We start from the raw sequence: 19,452 nt of genomic DNA on the forward strand, positions 1-19,452 counted from the left end.
TTCCCTCCACATCATTTACTGCCAGATGAAATTTTCTTTCCTTCCTCAGAAAGCATTATAAATGTGGGTGCTTCCCAAGGCTTTGGGCTAGGCCCCCTGTGTTTCCCTCTGTATTCTCTTCTGGTGACCTCATTAGCTCCCCTGGGTTTAATTATCATCTCTAAGTTGATGACTCACAGATCTATATTTCCAGTTCCAGTCTCTCCCTTGAAATTCATTCCTACATCACCAATTGACTATTGGACATTATAAATTGGATGTCTTAAAGACATTTCAAACTCAATAAGCCCCAAACTGAATTCATTATCTTTCCCCTAATATTTGTCTCTCTTCTAAACTTCCTTATTTTTGTCAAAGGCACCAGAGTTCTTGTCTTCCAGGTGCAGAACATGTTATCCTGACCCCAAAGATCCAGTCAAATGCTAAATACTAACACTTCTATCTATACAATATTTCTTTCATCTGAGCTTTTGGCTGGAACACAGCTATCACTTTAGCTCAGACCCCATCTGGTTTCCATGCCTCAAGTCTCTCTCACTTCGTCCATCCTCTACAAGGCTGCTTCAGTGACCTTCCTTAAGACAGACCTGACCTTGCTTCTCTATTCAATAAACTTCAGGAACTCCTTATTGCTCTAAAATAAACTACAATCTCCTGTTTAGCTTTTAAAAATTAAATTTAAGCAAAACAAATTCCTGTATTGGATATGTTTAAAAAAATGTTTCATTCTATATGTTGAATCCATCATTTCTCTATCAGGAATTGGGTAGCCATGTTTCAGTTTTGATCCTCTGGATTCATAGTTGGGTGCTGTGATGATCAGAGTTCTTAAATCTTTTAAAGTTGTTTATATTATTGTTATTACTCTTTAGTGTTTAGTACTGTACAAACTACAACCCTTACTTTATTCTCTATTAGTTCTTACAAGAGGTCATTCAAATGTTTACAGATTTCTATGAAATCATTCCTTCCTTTTTTTTTCTTCTTTTACTATTTTAAAATATTTTATTTCTTCCCCAATTATATGTAAAAAAAAATTTAACATTTATTTTAAAAAATTGTAAGCTTCAAATTCCCTCCTTCATTCTTCTCACTGCTTCCTCCTGAGAATTCTTTCAATGTTGTATATTTAATATTTTACTACGTTATTTTATATGGAAATCACCATCACATTCAAACACACAATTATGATTCTAAGGGAAAAGAGGCACATGGAACACACAAGGACTCAGGAAAGCCTGTTACATCCTAAAAGAAGAGAGTTTGTGTTTTCCAAAGCATTAACTAAGATGTGGAAATTCCAGAAATTTCCTTCTAGTCTTAAGTCTCAAAAATATATTCAATCAACAGTTGTTAGCAAGTACTTATTGTTCTATGTAGTACTATGAAACAATTTGAAGAAGTGTAAGATGCAGTTTCTACCTTCAAATAGATCACACACTACCACTGAAAATGATACAACTGTAGTATGCAAAATTCAAAATGTAGCTAACCTGGGGAAATGATATAGAAGAAATTCTTGAATTCATCCATCCAAACTTCTGCAAGTCGTCGGTTATTTTTGTTGATGATCTGCCCTGTGCCTCCAGGAAATGTGTAAGGTGTAGCTTTTCGAAACACATGGCCAACATGTGAACAGGTCACAATTTCTAAAGTGCCGCCACACTGCCAAATCTGAAAATAAAACAACATAAGAAGATATCTCTAGAAAAACAGGGGGAAAAGTTCTCATAATCTAACATTTTTCCTTTTAGGAAGATGAGTGTTTTCTATTTAAATGCTGAATCATGTATACTAGAAATTATAAGACTTTCTTAACTTTCTTGTTGATTTTCACAACATTAAGATATGCAATGGAATTGTGATTTTTCTATTACCATCATTCATGCTTCCTCAGAAGCTTCCTACCTTTTAGTTGTAGTTAAATAGGCAGTACGAGGTCAAATAATAAAGGATATGTAGACTATTATATATTCAAAATGAGATAAAGATATCTATAATTAGCCCAAGTTTAAGTAACAGATTGTCCTGTTAATATTCCAAAAAGGGAAATAACAATAAAAAGTGAAAACAATATCAATATTCATTAGGTCATGCTATAATCACCTTTCTTGTTTTCTTTTTCTTATTTTCCTCTAGAACTATTTTTTTTCACTCAATAAAGCTCCCCCAAAAGGTTTATATAAGCTATAATCATCCCATTGGTTTCATGCTATTTCCTCAATTTAATCCAATTAGCCTACTCTTTTTACTTCTTTTGGGTCCCATTTTCCCTCCCTCCCTCCCTTCCTTCCTTCCTTCTCCCTTACCTTCTGTCTTAGAATCAATACTGTATATTGGTTTCAAGGCAGAAGAGTGGTAAGGGCTAGGCAATGGGGGTTAAGTGATTTGCCCAGGGTCACACAGCTGGGAAGTGTTTGAAGCCATATCTGAACCTAGGACCTCTCGTTTTTTAGGCTTAGGCTCTTAATCCACTGAGCCACTCAGCTACCCCCAGGACCTATTTTCTTTAAATAAATAAAAACAAAAAATTCAAGTTAATATATACTTTAAAATCAATATGATTAACTGTTTTTTCCCTTATGAAATGACTCTGTATATGTCAGAAGAGATGAATAGTAACACTCTGTTGAAGGACACTGAAGCAACTATTTACTATCCAGATAATGACAAGGGAGAAAGATGCTATCTTCCTGGAGCATGTCTCTAAGACATGACAGAGAACCTCTCATGATTGTTCAAACCAGATATACTGAGGCTTTTAAGGGCACAGGTAGTAATATCATTATTGTTAAAAACAGCAGATAAGGACTAAAGAAGACATAGGCAGATTTAGAAAGTAAATAGCTGACTTATACTAATATTGAAGTATATGCAAAATAATTATATAGATTTAATTACAATGTCCTCCCCTTAAAGAAACAAAGAACAAATTAATAGGAGTCTATTCAGTGATCCTGGTTGGGTCACACTAATATAACAAACAATATAATACTATCAAAGTTAATTTATGGTTGATAAACTATATTGATGATAAATAATTTAAACAAATTAAATATCTAGAATATGAAGAGAAGTAATGAAAAGAGGTAGGGATGAAGGGAAGGTAGGTCCAGACTTCAAACTATATTATAAAGCAACAGTTATGGAAAATCATCTGGTATTGGTTTAAAAATAAAAAGGCAGACTAATGGAATAGATTACACAAGGAAGAACCAGAAACAAGGGAACTCAGTCAATTAAAAATATTTATTGAATACCTACTATGTTCCAGGCACTGTGCTAAATGATGGAGATATAAAAAGAAAAATGGTAAAAAACAATGCCTGACCTCAAGGCATTTGCAATGGAATGAGGAAGACAATGTGCAAATGAATACAAACAAAACAAGCTATATACAGGATAAAGAGTAAATGTTTAAGAGGGGGCAAGGGACTGACACTAAGAAGAGTTGGGGAAGGCTTCCTATAGAAGGTGGGACTTTTGTTAGAACAAAGGAAGCCTGGGAGGTCAATAGTCAGAGCAGACAAAGAGTGTTCCAAGCATGGGGAACAGCAAGAGACAACACCCAAAGATTATCTTGCTTAAGGAAAAGGCAGAAGGTGGGTGTCACTAGAATGAAGACTGGGTTTCAGGGCAAGAGGTGAAAAAACAACTGGAAAGGTAGGAAGGGGGTGAGGCTATAAAGAACTCTGAATGCCTGACAAAGCATTTTGTATAGGATCCTGAAGGCAAGAGGAAGCCACTGAGGTTTGTTGAGCAGGGGCAACATGATCAGAGCTAGGAAAATCATTTTAGGGGCTGAATGGAGGATGGCTCATAGTATGGAAAAGCTTGAGGCAGGCTGACTCATTATCAAGCTATTACAATGATTCAGGCTTGAGGTGATGAGAGCCTACACTGGGAGATGGCAATGTCAAGGGGAGAGAAGGAGGCATATTCAGATGTTGTGAAAATGAAACCAACAGGTAATTAGCAACAACTTGGTTATGGGGGAGGGAGACAGTGAGGAATCCAGAAAGATTCTTGAGTTTCAAATCTAAGGGACTAGGAGGATAGTGTTATATTAGCAAGTATATTAGGCAAGTAGAAAGTAGAGAGAGTTTAGGGGAGAAAATAACAAGTTCTGTTTTGGACATCCATTTAAACAGTTTGAGATGTCCAAGTCAGCTAGAGATGAGAGACTGGAGGTCAGTGTAGAGAACAGAATGGGTATATCTGAGTCATCAGCAGAGATGGTAATGCAATCCATAGGTGCTGATGAGATTACCCAATGATGAGAGAAGAGAAGGAGGCTCAGGACACCCATAGATAGTATATGTGTGATCTGGAGGAAGATTCAGCAAAGGAAGCAGAGAAGGTCAGATAGGTAGAATGAGAACCTGAAAAGAGTGGTGTCCTAAAAACCCAGAGAAAAGAGATTAATGAGGAGAGAATGATTAATAGTGTCAAAGATTGCAGAGAGGTCAAAGAGAATGAGGACCAAGAAAAGGCCCCTTACATATCAACTGGTTAAGAAAAGGAAAAAGACACACAGTAGGGTACAAAAATAAAATAAACTTGACAGGGAAATAAAGAAGGAAAAGGGGGCAGAAGGAATTTGTGAGAGGAAAAATTAATAAGAGGGATTAGTCCTAAGCAAAATGAACTTAAAAGATGTGCAAAATATCTCTAGCTCTTTGAGATGGCAAAGAATAGGAATCTAAGGGGGTGTATGTAAATTGGGGAATGAGTGAACAAATCATGGTCTATAAATGTGATGAAATAGTTTTGTGCTGATCTTTTATCAGCTTAATGACAACTATGACTCTAGAAGATTAATGATGAAAGATGCTACTCACCTCATAATAGAGAGGTGAAAGATTCAGAATTCAGAATAAGATAAAAAATTCTGGACAGCCTATGTGGAAATTGTTTTGATTGAGAAGGTGATTAAAATAAATGAAATATCTTTTTTTAAAATGACAATATGACCTTTTGTTGATTACATCAAGCCACCGAATATTGCAAGGTATTAACACTGAAATCCACAGCTGCTGACAACCCATAATAGAAAATCCAATGATCAAATGATAATGCTGTCCAGAATATGACAAATATTTTCATGGGTAGCCATTCATGTTAACTTGTCAAACAGTACATGTATCCTGGATAGATACTATGGATAAGTAATGAGCTTGACACAGAATTAAGTTCTGTATTAAAAAAAGATCATGCTGGATAGCATTTTGAAAACTAGTGTTTTCATTGATTCCAATCCCTCTATGCTTTCTGATGCAAAACTTTTCTACACCACTACTCTTCAAATGATGGCTATAATGAGACATTACAATAACTAAAAAAAAAAAAGTTGTAAATAATTGAATAGCAATGAGACAACATAAGTTTAAAGTTTGCAGCATATTACTAACAAAGACAATGTCGTCTAATTCCACCACTGCATTTTACAGAGGAGGTAACTGAGGAACAGAGAGGTTAAATGAATTGCTTGAGGTCACAAAAGTAGAGTTGGGGTATGAACACAGCTTTTCTGGCTTCAAATCTGCCACTCTTTGAATTGAAGTGTATAAAAGTGCATAAAAGACATTATTCAAAAATATAGGTGCTGGGGGCAGCTAGGTAGTTCACTGGATTGAGAGCCAGGCCTAGAGACCCGAGATCCTAGGTTCAAATCTGGCCTCAGATACTTCCCAGCTGTGTGACCCTGGGCAAGTCACTTAAAACCCCCCTTGCCTCCCTTACCACTCTTCTGCCTTGGAACCAAAACACAGTATCGATTCCAAAATGGAAGGTAAGGTTTAAAAAAAAAATATAGGTGCTAAATAAATGTTCACAGAATTGAATACATGATTGTAAAAGGTAACAGAAGCAGATCATACAGCAAAAGCAAAGATGAAAAGACTGTCTTTGGAAATGCAATATTAATTATAAAATGAAAAAAGACTTAGAGGAAAGATTCTATCAACTGTGGCTAAAGTCTTAGTGGAGTTTTTGTGGAAGGCTACACCTGGACAAAGAGCACACAGAATAAGAATGCATAGGTAGATGGCAATCTGACCTGGTGGAGACAGCAGACATGCTGATTAGTATCCCAAATTCTACATTCTATTCTGTGTTTCATCCAACATGAAAACAATTTATATTAATATTTTAAAATGCTGATGAGTAGGAAATTTTATACAAGTTTTATATTTACTTATATTTAGAATTCATTATTAAAATCTTATTTGTTTTATATGTATTTTATAATTAAACTTATAATTTATGAATCAAATTATATTCAAAAACATTTAGAATGAAAATATTTATTGTCTTTAACAATATCAAACATGTCAAAGAGAGATGTAATCAAGCCAGATAACATCTAAATATCATTTTGTGGTAGCATTACCAGAGAAAAAGACACTTTCTTAATATAAATGTCTTACTTAAAAGGAACAATTTTTATGTTTAAGCCTTTATGAGTTTTAAAGCTACAAATCAGTAGCTTCTATTAATGAAAATAAGGTATCTTTAATTGATCATTTCAAGAGAATAATAATGCATTAATTTGCTTATATTTGTAGTTAATTGATTTTTAAAATTAACTATTTGTTCCAAATTTTGAAAAAGAAGAGACTGATGAATAACAGATGACTTACCCTAAAGGAAATTTCTAAGTTTTCTCCTCCCCAAATATCCATTCCAGCATCATATGTCCCAATTTCTTGAAAGTAATGTCTGTCTATTGAAAAAAGGCCACCTGCCATTGTGGGTGTCCTGAAAATTAATCACGTTATTAAATTTTAATATCAGATTTTGGCTTTAAAGCTACAAGTTTGTAAATTTAAATAGAACTGACCTTAAAATTATAGTTAAATTCCAATTATTAGATAGTCTAAATAACTTGTACTTTTATCCCAAACCAGATTCTTATAAAACCTGTGTAGGATCAATATTAATAGCAATAATTATCTATTGCTTTAAAGTTTGCAAAGTATTTTACATACATAACTTCAGATCATCCTGGTAACCATCCTATGGAGTAAGAAATATAGATATCATTATTCCCAATTTACAGATGAGGAAACTGAGGTCTAAGAAGTTAAGTGACTTGCCCATGTTCTCCTCATTAGGAACAGTGGGAGGCGGGATTCTTAATTCAAATCTGATACTCTTTCTACCACACCATCATGTTTTTGAAAATTCCCTACTATTCCAACTGGCTTTTGTTGAGAAGATACAACCCTATAATGACACAAAAATTAATTAGAGGTTCAGAAAGAAAGTACAACTGTTGGATCTCCCTTTCTGGCTTTTCATGTATCTCCAAGTCCTTCTCCCTGTTCCCTTCTTCTTCTTCTTCTTCTTCTTTTTCTTCTATTCTATCCTTGCATCCTTCCTACTGTTCCACTAGAATTCATGGCAAGTGGTCTTGGGGCTTGAAAAGGGGCCAAAAAAAATTCCAATGTATTCTACAAGCACAGATATAAAGAAAAACAGATTTTAAAATATTGAAAAGCTTTGAAAACCAAAAATCCGTACCAGTTTGGAATTTGGAGTTTCCATTGACAAATCGGTCAGAATGGTCAGAAAAAAATATAATACAAATTACTGAAACCTGGAGCATTTGCTTTGGATTCTTTCCCTTTCCTTTTTAGTTTCCTGTATTAAAAAAAAATTTTTTTTTTCATGGCAACAGTACCAAGAGTAAGGAGATGACATAGAGCGGTCATTTGTAAATACATATTTTTAAGCCCAGGTTTTTCAATCAGGGATTGCCAGTACTATAACAGCAAAGATTTCTACTAAAATTTTTAACAGCAAGATCTAACTAGTACATTAAATGTGTGTGTTCCATTATAAATAATATTTCACCCTTGAATCCTACCTTATCTATTTTCTCAAGTACATTCTGTTCATAATGAACTTGGATTTGGAAGTTCTACAGCTACTATTGGATTGTGCACTTGGAAAGACATAGGAAAAGAAAGGATTCTATCCAATAAGGTAATTCAACAAAGTGGTCTAAGGAACCAAGAAGGTTTTTCAAAAGAAGAATATTCTTATTTTAGGGTTAATTTCTAAAAAGCTTCACCCTCAAAGACTGACCCTTAAGGATAGAGGAACAAAAATATATCTTCCTAGTGGGAGCAGTTCCAGAAGGAATATTAAACAAAGATTAGGAAAAGAATACTTAAGAGTGCTCTCTTATTCAGATGAAAAAACTGGATCCTGGTAGTCAAGAGGTCCAAGGCAGCATGCTAAGTGAGGCTTGTTTTCTAGAGGATGATCTGAACTTTGGACTACAGGGGAAACAAAATTCCCACACATGCTGACCAGAAAAAACTTTGGAGGAAAAAGAGAAAGGAGCACTTACTCTTCCTTGTTCAGAAATTCCAGTTCCCATTAGAATGGTTCCAGAATGAGGTCATGGAGAAAAAATATGGACTGATATGCATGAGGGTGAGGGGAGATTTTTCTTAATTATTATTGGGGCCAGGAGCATCATGCCTTTTCCTAATTAGAAGATGCATTCAAAGAATAAAGAGATTATGTAACTTTTAAGAACATTTAACTTTATGAATGGTTAAAATACATCAGTAAGTAGTAAAAGGAATCAAAATTAAGGGTTTGACTAAAATATATGAAAATTATAAGTAATATGAGTCTGTAGGACAGTAGTAAGCCAATGTTACAACTGGCTTAAATTTCACATTGAACTTCATTGCAGAAACCTAAATTTAGTTAATATTTTCATCAACTGACACACAATTAAGGCAGTTTTACTTAAGGGAAAAAAAGGCTGCATTTCACAACAGAATAAACACAATTCTGATTTATTAATTTACAAATCATTCTATTATAGATATAAGCCTTTAGGATGATCATGAGAGAATTGGGAGCAGGGGAATGAGACCAATCAACCAGGTCCACACCTTTGAACTTTGGCTTAAGATGTAGTAAATATCAGGGAGGTAGTATTATATTGTGTGTAGAGCACTGGACTTTTTAGTCAAGTGTACTAATCAAGAGGCCTCAGTTTGATTCCCACCTCAGATCCTTTTTAGCTATGTGACTATATTTTAAGTCTACTAATCTCAACAGTCTCAGTTTTATAATCTATAACCTGAGAATAATATCACCTCCACTACCCAAGTTCTGCAAACTTCAAATTCACAAGGAAACAAAAGAATAGAAAGGTATTTTCAACAACAATTTACATATGTATGGGAACTTGGAATTCTTCTATGAATTTTTTTACATAGTATTTATAGAAGAGAGAAAAACTTCTTTTTCAAAGTTCTGATAGAGAAAAACATTTTTTTTTAACGTTCCTGTGACTTTACTACTAAAGGGAATTCCCATTGAGGAAATTCTGTCAACTAATATAGCTTAATACTTGCTTTGTAACTTGTAAGAGAGTTTTTTGGACACTGAGAATCACACAGCCAGTAGGTAGGTATCTCATATAGCATTTGACACTGAGAATCACATAGCCAGTAGGTATCTTGTATAGCATTTGAACTGAAGTTTTCCAGACTCTGAGGCCACGCTATTATATTAAATCAACTCTTCTTTAAAAAAAAAAATATGCTTTCAAATTCTCAGGTTTTTACTTTCTTAATTTTAATCTTTTTGGTATTATTCATGCAACATTTTAGTCTTCTGAAAGTAACATGTAAGGGAAATTTTTTAACAACATGAACAATCATTTCACTATACCTGACAGGAAGTGTTCTATCACCTTTCCTTCTGTCCATTTCTCTCTGGGGAACAGGATACCAGCGGAAATTCAGCTTCCAATTGAATCCACCATATGTCATATCAGAGCCTGCCATATACTCAAAAGTGTCATCACTGATAACATCAATGATAGGACACACTACTGTTCTCCTAAAGAAACATATCAAAATCAATTAGAAAATGACATACATGATTTAATAAAATGAATCACATACTGTAAGAAAAGTTTCTTACTTTCTATCTATATCTATATAAATCTCCTTGGTTTAAAGAGTATTTATGAAGTTATGGTGGGAAGAATAATCATCCTAGTATGATTACTGGAGAGAAGGCACTTGACCTTATCCTCTAAACTGTTGATTTATTATGGTCAAATCAATTTCTTGATATCTCCGGTCTGAAGTCACAAAAGTAATGCTTATTATTCATTTATTCAGTAGATATTTAAGTGCCTGTGACAAAGCACTGAGGGCAAAAAGCAGCCAAGAGACACAGGCTTTATCCTTGAAATGGTATTCTTGGCTGTGGAAGCAATACAAATAGACATGAAATATCTAGAGAACAATATATGGTAATAATGCTAGTCTATAGTCTATTTTGAAATGCCGTATTTACAAGGGGGGTGAGGGGAAGAGAAGACTGTGGAATAGAAACTGCCAAGTTATTGAGTAGGATTTTACAGGTTTTAGGATTTAGACTAGCAAAGAAAGTGGAGGACAGTCCAGGCAAAGCTAATACCTACAGGGGGGGAAAGAGAGAGTAAGCATGAAAGTAACAGGGGATATGGAAAAAATATTACCATAACTCTGCTTGAGGTAACTAAAGAAAGAGGGAATACATATGACATCAGCAATTCTAAATGTTAGGCTAATTTAAATACACTCTTTTCTTTTGGGTGCTGTTTTTCCAACTGCCATGCTGTGCTATTCCCACTTTAGGTGGGTCACTGACAGAATTATCAGGGAGATCCTATACTGCAAAGAGCTCACAAAAGGGGAAGAAAATACATTTATCTTTCAATTGTAAAAGGATAAAATTGACAAATTTTATTTGGGGGTTCAAATCTTAAATACTATAAGAAAAGTGGATGTGCATAAAAATGTACTTCTTGAGAGCAGGGATCATTTCATTCTTTTATATCACAATGATTAGAAAATTAAATTGAGCATATATACATAACAATCACTCAACAATCATTTGTTAATCACTTATTATGCACCAGGCACTATAAGGGATGCTAGGAAAACAAATATAAAAGAATGAAATGATCTCTGCTCTCATGGGGGTGGGGCAGACCATAGGCAACAACATTCAACTTTTGGAAAAAAGCTATGGATTAATTTTAAATTTAATATTTGTAGATGGAAACAAAGCTATTTCTAACATTTCATGAGGCAGTTTTTTAAATCAAGTAGTAGGCTTATAAGTGCCAATTAAAAAAAGTTTTAATGTCGTTTAATTCCTATGATTCTGCTTACTTTAAAATAATTCTCGTGCCTGTACTCCCTCCCCCTTTTTCCTTTCTCAGCCCTTTCTCTTCATGGCTTCCTATTAAATCGTTTCTGGTTTTACCTTGTAACAGCAAACACTAGGAAAGTAAGATCTAAAAACTTCCTATCTTTCAGGCAGTCTTCCTGAATTATATCAAGGAATAGGTATGTGAAAAAAGAGGAAAGCCAACCGATTTTCAAGTTAAGGAATGTTACCCTATCTTAACTAAACTAACAAAATTAGAGTGGAAAGAAGCTACAATTCACTTCTCAGCTAGGAAGATATAACTTTCTAAAAGTAAGTTTTTCTGGGAAAAGTATTTCATAAATAAGGGAGGAAATCTGATTTATATCCAAAACAACCTAGACCATATTTACCGAAACAAACCCAGCAAGAACATTTATCATGTTATTTATATAAGTATTAAAGTAGAGACTTATCATGTGTCTTAGGATAAATGCACTAAAATCAATCTGAAAGAATAATAGTTTCTGGATGATTACCTGTCAACTTTGATTCTTGCTAAGAGTGGTTCCAGCCATCCTACTGTACACTCACAATGAGCATCCAAGAAGGTGATAACCTGGCCTTTAGATACAGCAGCTCCTTTTAATCTGGCTCTGATAAGTCCAGAGCGCTGCTCCATTCGAATTACATGGACTGGAACTTTCAATTTTCTCACATAACTCTCCAGAGGTCTCTTTAAAAAGTCTGGGGGAAAAAAAAGAGACAAAATTTAGGCTCGGGAATGTTGGCTTACCATTATAATTTGTGTTGGAGGGAGAGAGAAGGGAGTGCAAGAGAAGAAAATAAAGAAATAAAATTGAAAGGATGTTTTTACCACATGCCTGAGCTTTCTTGAAAATTCCATCAAGTAAAAGAAGCATATATTCTATGTGGGGAGACAATGAGCACATCTATAACAATATGGAATAGGGAATAAACATGAAGTAGTTATAGAGGGAGGGATCAGAGAGGGAGTCAGGCCCCTTAAAAACAAAGAAGGGAATCTCAAGATGATAAAAGACCTTAGAGGTTCTTTAGCCCAGCCTTGAGGACATCTAGCCTCTTCCTGAAGACCTCAACAGAAGTGTTATTCTACTACCTCCAGAGGAAGCTCATTTTATTTTTGGATTGTTTTAACTAGCAAGGAGGGTTGTTTTTTTGTGTTTTTTTTTACATTGAATTGAAAATTGCCTCTATAAAATTCCATCTATAAACTCCAATTCTGTTCTGCAGGGCCAAGCGTAAGTCAAAACCCTCTTCCATGTGAGGTCATTCAAAAATACTTGAATACAGTGATCATGTTCCTTTTAAATTGTTTCATTTCTGGATTAAATATATCTAGTTACTTAAATGAAAGCTCATATGGTAAGGTCTTTAGCCCTCTTACCACTTTAGTAGTCCACATCTAGACATATTCCAATAGGTTAATGCCCTCAAATTCTATTACCTAGAATTGAACACAATACCCTGGATATGGTGGATATAGCAAAGTATATATCAAGACTATGACCTTCCATTGGTCTGGATACCATGTTACTCTAGTGTAAACTAAGATTGCATAAGTAACTAAGAATCAAGCAAGCAAGCAAGAATTTACTTAAGCATCTAATAAGTTCCAGGCACTATTTCAGTTTCTGGGGATAAAAGACAAAAAGGAAACTTGATGTTATGCATGATGATGACAATGGTCCTTCTCTTCCATGTCTCCATTGAGAAAATTTCCCTCTCATAATAAAAGCTGAATCACCTCAAGAATCTTACATTCTATTGGAAGAGACAACATGTATATAAATAAGTAAATAAATACCAGATGGCTGAAGTGGAGGAGGCAATAGCAGCTGGAAAGATAAGTAGAGAGTAGCACTTGAGCTGAACTTTGAAGAAATGTAAGAATTTAAGAGGCAAAGATGAGGAGGGATCAGACATTTCAGGCATCGGGGACATCCAGGTCAAAGACACAGAAATAGAAGAGGGAGGACTGTGTGTGAGGAGCACAAAAGCCAGTCTGGTTGGGCCACAGGGTACAAGAATGGAAGTAATATGGAATAGGTCTGGAATGATATTGATAGGAAGGACTGGTATCGTGTTTTCTGTAAACTTTCTAAACTCTCCCAGCATCCAGTACAATGCTCCATATATAATAACTATTGAATTTAATGAAGGATTCATATTCTGGCTTTCTTTTGCATAACTACTAAAGTGAGTATTTTGAAATCCAAGAGAAGTGATCAGAGAGCTCAGCATCTTATGGTCTTTCACTCTGATGATAGGGCCCTAAATCTGATCCATGAGTAGAAAAGTAAAGCATTTTTAAAACTTGTTTAGTTTTTTATGTCAAATTCAATGAATCTGAATGCATTTCCAGTCACTAGGAGAGACATCTACTTTTTGAAAAATTCAATTAATGCCATATCATTAGCAACTAATGACAGATAAAACCTAGAGCACAGACACATTTTTTAAAATTCTGTTTTGTTTTTTGTATATAAGCTCCCACTTCTAATGCATAGCACGTAATTAGTAGAAAATAAGAACATTTAGTGTAAGGGAAGAAATTACATAGAGAAAGTTAGATCCATTATTCAGGGAATCTTTTATGAGACTTCCTTTAAGAAGATCAATTAAAACTAAGAGACACCATTAGGGAGTTGTTCCTAGGCAAAAGGACACAGAATAAAGAGCTCCCTTTTTCTGAGCTAAACACTAGACCTTATAGAAAAACATAATCATATGCCAAAGATAAAAACAGTAATAAGCCATCTACCCTGAATAATTGCTAGGCAAGACCACCTAACTCTAAGGACAGAGGAAAAATACCGAATTAGTAAAATTTCTTCCAGTTTATTTGTGTCAAGCAATGAAGAAAAATCACAATAGGAAATTGGGAGGGTATGAGAAGGAAGGAGAGAGTAGGAAGTAAGAAAAAGTTGATGTATGTATACATAGTTATTAATTTAGATCAGTCTCAATTACTCGGTAGTATATTAGCTTATAAAGCTTAGTAGGTTAACATTTTTGAAGAGACAAAAGAAAAAAATAGTGAATGATAAAGAAAAGAAGCAGAAATTGAGACCTATGAATTTTTTAAACTGCCTTCAATATCAGGTTCAAAAGATGCAAGAAATTTAATCTCATTACTTTATAATCATTTTTTGTTCTTGGCCTCTCCTACAAAAAGAACATAAGCAGTTTATAAGAAGCTTTGATTATTTTATTTATAAGATGTAACTCTGAATAGATTTTAATTGTTTAAAAAATCAAATCCATTCCCAAAGGAAAAACACAATTTCAAAAGAAATTCCAAAAATGTATTTAATGGTGTATATAGCATTATAAGGTGCTTCTATTGAAAAGGATGCAACTAATATGCATAAGTTGCGGTATGTTCTGCAAGAAACGAATCTCTTAACTTTATAATCATACCCTATATATTATAGCTTTAATATGGAATTCAAGTTGATAGGGGATTGGACTCTGTCCAAAAGAATTTACTAACTATAAGTTCTAGAAAGTACTCATCTTGACATAGCCTTACTCATAACATAATACTTACCATTGAGTCCCAAGGGCTTCAAGTATAGTGAGGCTTGAATAAAGATGTACTGATATATCAGAGAGAGAGATCAAATACTTTTAAACTTCACGATATTTGTCTAGTTTTCTTGCAATTTTGAAGTAACCAACAAAAGGCAATAGAATGGTTTAAAGTAAGCAGACTGCCCTGCTACTTCCCCCTTTTCTCCCCACCTATACCAGCTCTTTGGGGGAGTTAATGGACTTAAGTCTAGTGATTGTAATACAGGGTTACTAGTAGAAGCCTTTGGCTCTTGCAAATTCAACAGTAAGTAGCCCTGGCAGTTAGGTTTTAGAATTTTCAGAAAGTCAGTTGGAGCCTGAGGCTATAAATAGTGCTGAAGTTCCAAATGACAGGGCTTTTGCCTTCTGGCTTTTGCTTTGCCTGTTGGCTTTGCCTTGGCCTGTGTTTCTGTCTTTTGGGACATTTGGACCTAATTGATTTCTCTGGTCCTCTCCCTGAACTCTCCATATTACATCCCTGCTATTTTCCCTGAATTTCCCTTTGGGTTCTGGGAGGAAGGGTGGGCTTGGTGGTTGGACATCCTGGGTTTAGTTTCTGTAGGCAAGTAGGGCATCCTAAAATAAGTCACTCCTAATTTAGTGATTTGATAAATACTTTATTTCAAAAGACAGTCAAACCTTCTTGACTGGGAGAGCCGGCCTTTCTCAGTCTAACCCCTCCTGTGACCCTTCCCCCTCCATTAGCTTTCTCCCTAGGGGCTGTTACAAAACCCTAAACCCCTCTCTCTTTCTGATTATCCCTGACATTAGTAAATCCCCTTTGTTATCTACTCAAAGCCTCTGGTGAATCATTGTATCGAAGATTAAGGGAAGGGCTGAAGAGGGAAGGAATTATTTTCTTTTATTTTTTGAGAACCTCAGGCATCCATCTTGGCAGGAAGTACCTACCTGACTTACTGCAGCCATCAGTTTCACTGGCAGGGAGGAGCCCTTTGACTCTTCCCTCAAGGGATTTTAGAAATTAACTAGAGAAGCCCTCCAGCCAGATTTAAAATATTTCTGACTGGCCCAACTCCTTTTGTATCTCAGAGATATCTTCCCTGCCTGAAGAACCCAGCCTATTTCCTCAGTATCCTCTGACTCCAACCTTCAGTGAATAAGCCTGTTTGAGCTGCCTTCCTATGCTCCCATCCATTCCCTTACCTTCCTGTATACCACCTACCTCATTCATCCCTACACTTAGCTATCCCCTTCATTCCTCCTCAAATCACTTTTATCCCTCCTTTAACCAAGATTACCCACGTCTTTATAACACAACTCATCCTATAACTAAACTCATAATTGGTAAGTGAATATAAATTTATATAATCCACTATATCTAGTCAGACCCAGATCATATTTCACATCTATTCACCCTGGATAGCTTGCCATCTGCCCTACTGCTACCTGAACAACATTCAATTACCTAACCCCTCACTCGTTCCATCTTTGGGAATAGTAAATGAATTGATATCATTAATTTTGAAAAGGGTTTGATAGTCAATTACCCTATACCTTCACTTACCATTCCTGCGGTCCCCAGAACAAAACTCTCATCCCTGGTTATGACTCCCTCTATGTGTTTCCTTGGAAGCATGGACTATTTAATTTTTGTATTTGTATCTCTAGTGCCTGACATGAAATGGTACACATAGTAGGCATTTAATACACTTTTTCATTCATTCACTCATTCAAGCATGATGATGTCAATAATCCTTCTCTTCTTCCCATCTCTCAATTAAGAAACACTTTTTCCCATAATACAAGCTGAATCACTGAGTACTATCCTCTCAAAAAAACTTCAAAAATATCAGATAACTAAAGGGGTAGTGGAAAGGTAGGCAGCAATTTTACATAGGCATAAGACCTTGAACAACTGGCATGCAGATGACTAAAACACCACCATCAATGAGGTCATGATAACTCATCATTGAGCAAAATGGAAGGATAGCAGAGTCGGCTCTAGTGTTAACATAGAATCCAAAAACTATGTTAAGATCCAGAGAAAGGCCTTGAGTATATTGAGTAGAGCCTCCATAGAAGATGTAAAAAGAACCACAGATGATTAGGAGTGTGGACAGAATATAACCTATTTTTGTTGCCCCTATATTTGATGAGCTTGTGGATACAGTGAGGTGACTTTAAGTTCAGGTTCCTCCTCTCAGCCACCTCTAACAATTATTTTTATAGGACCAGAAAAGTCAGTCCCACTTCATTTTATGTCTTCCCCTTAAGTGGGTTGAAGTTAAAAAGCTATATCAAGGTAATGGGCAAAAGAAAAAGAAGCAAACAAGATATATTCATGCTCAGAGCTTAATTAATTTGAAATCTTGTTAGAGAACCAAAGTTTTATTAGTTCAAAATGGCCTTGCCTTTTTTGAAAAGGTTACATACAGGAAAGAATACTAAGGGTGATAGAAGAATAATTTAACATACTTAAGTTTTGTCTTATGTCATAAATTCAGTACATTCTGATATATAGTTGATTAGAAATATGTATATTGAATTTCTGAGTACAATGTACTGTGTTAAGTAGGAAGTACCTAACTGACAGATCTTCATTACTTAACAGTAAATTTTTTCCATGCCAGTATATCATACCACCTGGAGTTCTAGAAAAACTTGGGGTCTAGCAGAATTCCATAGCAATCAGATTAATCAGGAAAAGGGCATATTTCCCTATATTCCATTATTGATAACTTTTTGTGGATAAATTCTTTAGCTTCTAAATCCAATTATTTCAATCAATAAAAATCTCTCTCACTCTTCCCATATCTTCCTGCTCTGCCTCTTGCAAAAAGAAAAACAAAACCCATTACATTAAAAAAAAAACAAAACCCAACCCTGCAAATTCCTGCATTGGCTATGTCTACCCCAAATATGTCTCAATCTGTTTCACGCTGAGCCTATCATATTTCTATAAAGAAGTAGGTAGCATGTTTTCATCATGAGTCCTTATAGATTTTATTTGGTCACTGAAGTGATCAGAGAAAAATATTTTACTGGCAAGTCTAAGGTTTCTCCAAAGAACTAACTGAATCTTCATTACCAGCTGTTACAATAAGTTACCAAGCAAAATGGATCACCAGGAAGTAGGAAGATAATTGTAATTACAGACTAGAACTGCAGAACCAACCAGATATTTCTGGCAGGAAGCTAAGTCTAAGCAAAAGTGTTTTGTTTTGTTTTGTTTTTAAGAACTGGGAGGACAAAAGAAAACAGGTGATTAACCTATGCATTCTAAACAGAGAGTTCTGTTTCCAAGCCAAAGCCATTCTGTCTCCACAAATGAGTTCTAACTTTAGAGAACAGAGGAAGTCCAGTTTCCTTGTAGAAGAATGAGTGTTGTCTGACAGCCATAAAGAAGCATTCTTTTAGAAACTAGATGACAAGAATGTAGCCAGAGGAAACAAAGAGCCATTAGAATATTCTGCTTTCTTTCTACAACTCCCCATAGAAAGATCTCATTTTCATTCAGTTAGTGGAAGACAAGGTTAACATGAAAATCTCCATTAACATGTAAGCCTTTTACATACTTTGAGGAGGAATTAAGGTGATTTTGTGAGAATAATTTTGTTTTATGTGATTCTAGTCAAGAAAAAACCAAAACTTGATGCTTGTCAGTTAGGAACTGAGTGAAAAACCTTCCCAGTAAGGGAAATTTTAAAAGCAAATATATGATCTGATTTTCTTCTAATGGGAAGTAGAAAATAAAAATAGTACTGAGCTGCAACTTTACTGATTAAATGCTGAAGGTAAGATTGACATGATGATAGCAAATAAACAACAGTATTAAAGTGAGGGCACAGATTGGTGATGCTTCCATTTTCTGTGGTAAGCTTTTCTGGTGTTGTAACCACCAGGAAAACTTGATAATGTTTAGCTAGATGGCAGGGGGGAAAACTACCTACCAGTCTCAGGGACTTCAACTTGCCAGTTGGGCTAATAGAAGTTGCTGAATTTTAGAATAAACTGTTTTCCCTGCTTTTGGAATTTAATGAAATTTTGTGTACAAGATCGCTTGACGGAAAAGTTTATCTGAATACTTGAAACTGACCAAAGCCAAGCATTTCTTATGCCTTGTGTTTTCTGAAAGACTTCTTAAGGAGTACCAAATCAGCTTAAATTTTAACTTAAGCACATGATCTATATCCTGAATTTCCATCTTTGGACAAAGTTATCCATTGTCCTTTATTCCAGGGACAGTGTGGATCTGTGTTCTGGAAGACCAAAGAATCTGCTATCCTACTGTCCACTTTTACTCATTTGCTATTAATTTTGATTGATCCCACATAAAGGGTTAAAATGTTCTTTTATTTGCCATATAGTTATTTGCGATTTTTATGGCAGGTATGATAGTCTTTCTATGGAAAAGATTTAGATGAAAGGCTTCCTCTAAGTGAAATCAGATACTCGGGGGTCCCCAAGCAGAATGTGTGCTCTTGCCAATCAACAGGAAAATATTAACAGGCATACACCTAATGTGCAGAATGTGACATGGGGGAATTATCCACTGGAGGGTGACTTTGAAATGTATAACCCACTAAACTGATCTTGACACTTGTGAAGACAGACAGAAGGATGAATAAATAAGGTTGAAAGTTTTGGTAACACAGGTCTTATGAAAGCATAATGGATGTCTTGTGGAACTGG

At 35.1% G+C, this 19,452-nt stretch overlaps 1 protein-coding gene across 2 annotated transcripts in view; it reads right to left on the minus strand.

Moving 5' to 3' along the window:
- Nucleotides 1-19,452, minus strand: part of GALNT1 (polypeptide N-acetylgalactosaminyltransferase 1) — a 106,650-nt gene that overhangs the window by 16,268 nt on the left and 70,930 nt on the right. For both annotated transcript variants that reach the window (XM_044665054.1, XM_044665045.1), the window contains exons 4-7: nt 11,721-11,928; nt 9,706-9,876; nt 6,642-6,759; nt 1,494-1,674 (exon numbers count right to left, since the gene is read on the minus strand). In XM_044665054.1, coding sequence (XP_044520989.1) covers nt 1,494-1,674; nt 6,642-6,759; nt 9,706-9,876; nt 11,721-11,928 — 678 coding nt within the window. The remainder of the gene's footprint in view (nt 1-1,493; nt 1,675-6,641; nt 6,760-9,705; nt 9,877-11,720; nt 11,929-19,452) is intronic.

Source organism: Gracilinanus agilis, chromosome 1 (genome assembly GCF_016433145.1).
Source record: "Gracilinanus agilis isolate LMUSP501 chromosome 1, AgileGrace, whole genome shotgun sequence".
NCBI classification, from domain to species: Eukaryota; Metazoa; Chordata; class Mammalia; order Didelphimorphia; family Didelphidae; genus Gracilinanus; species Gracilinanus agilis.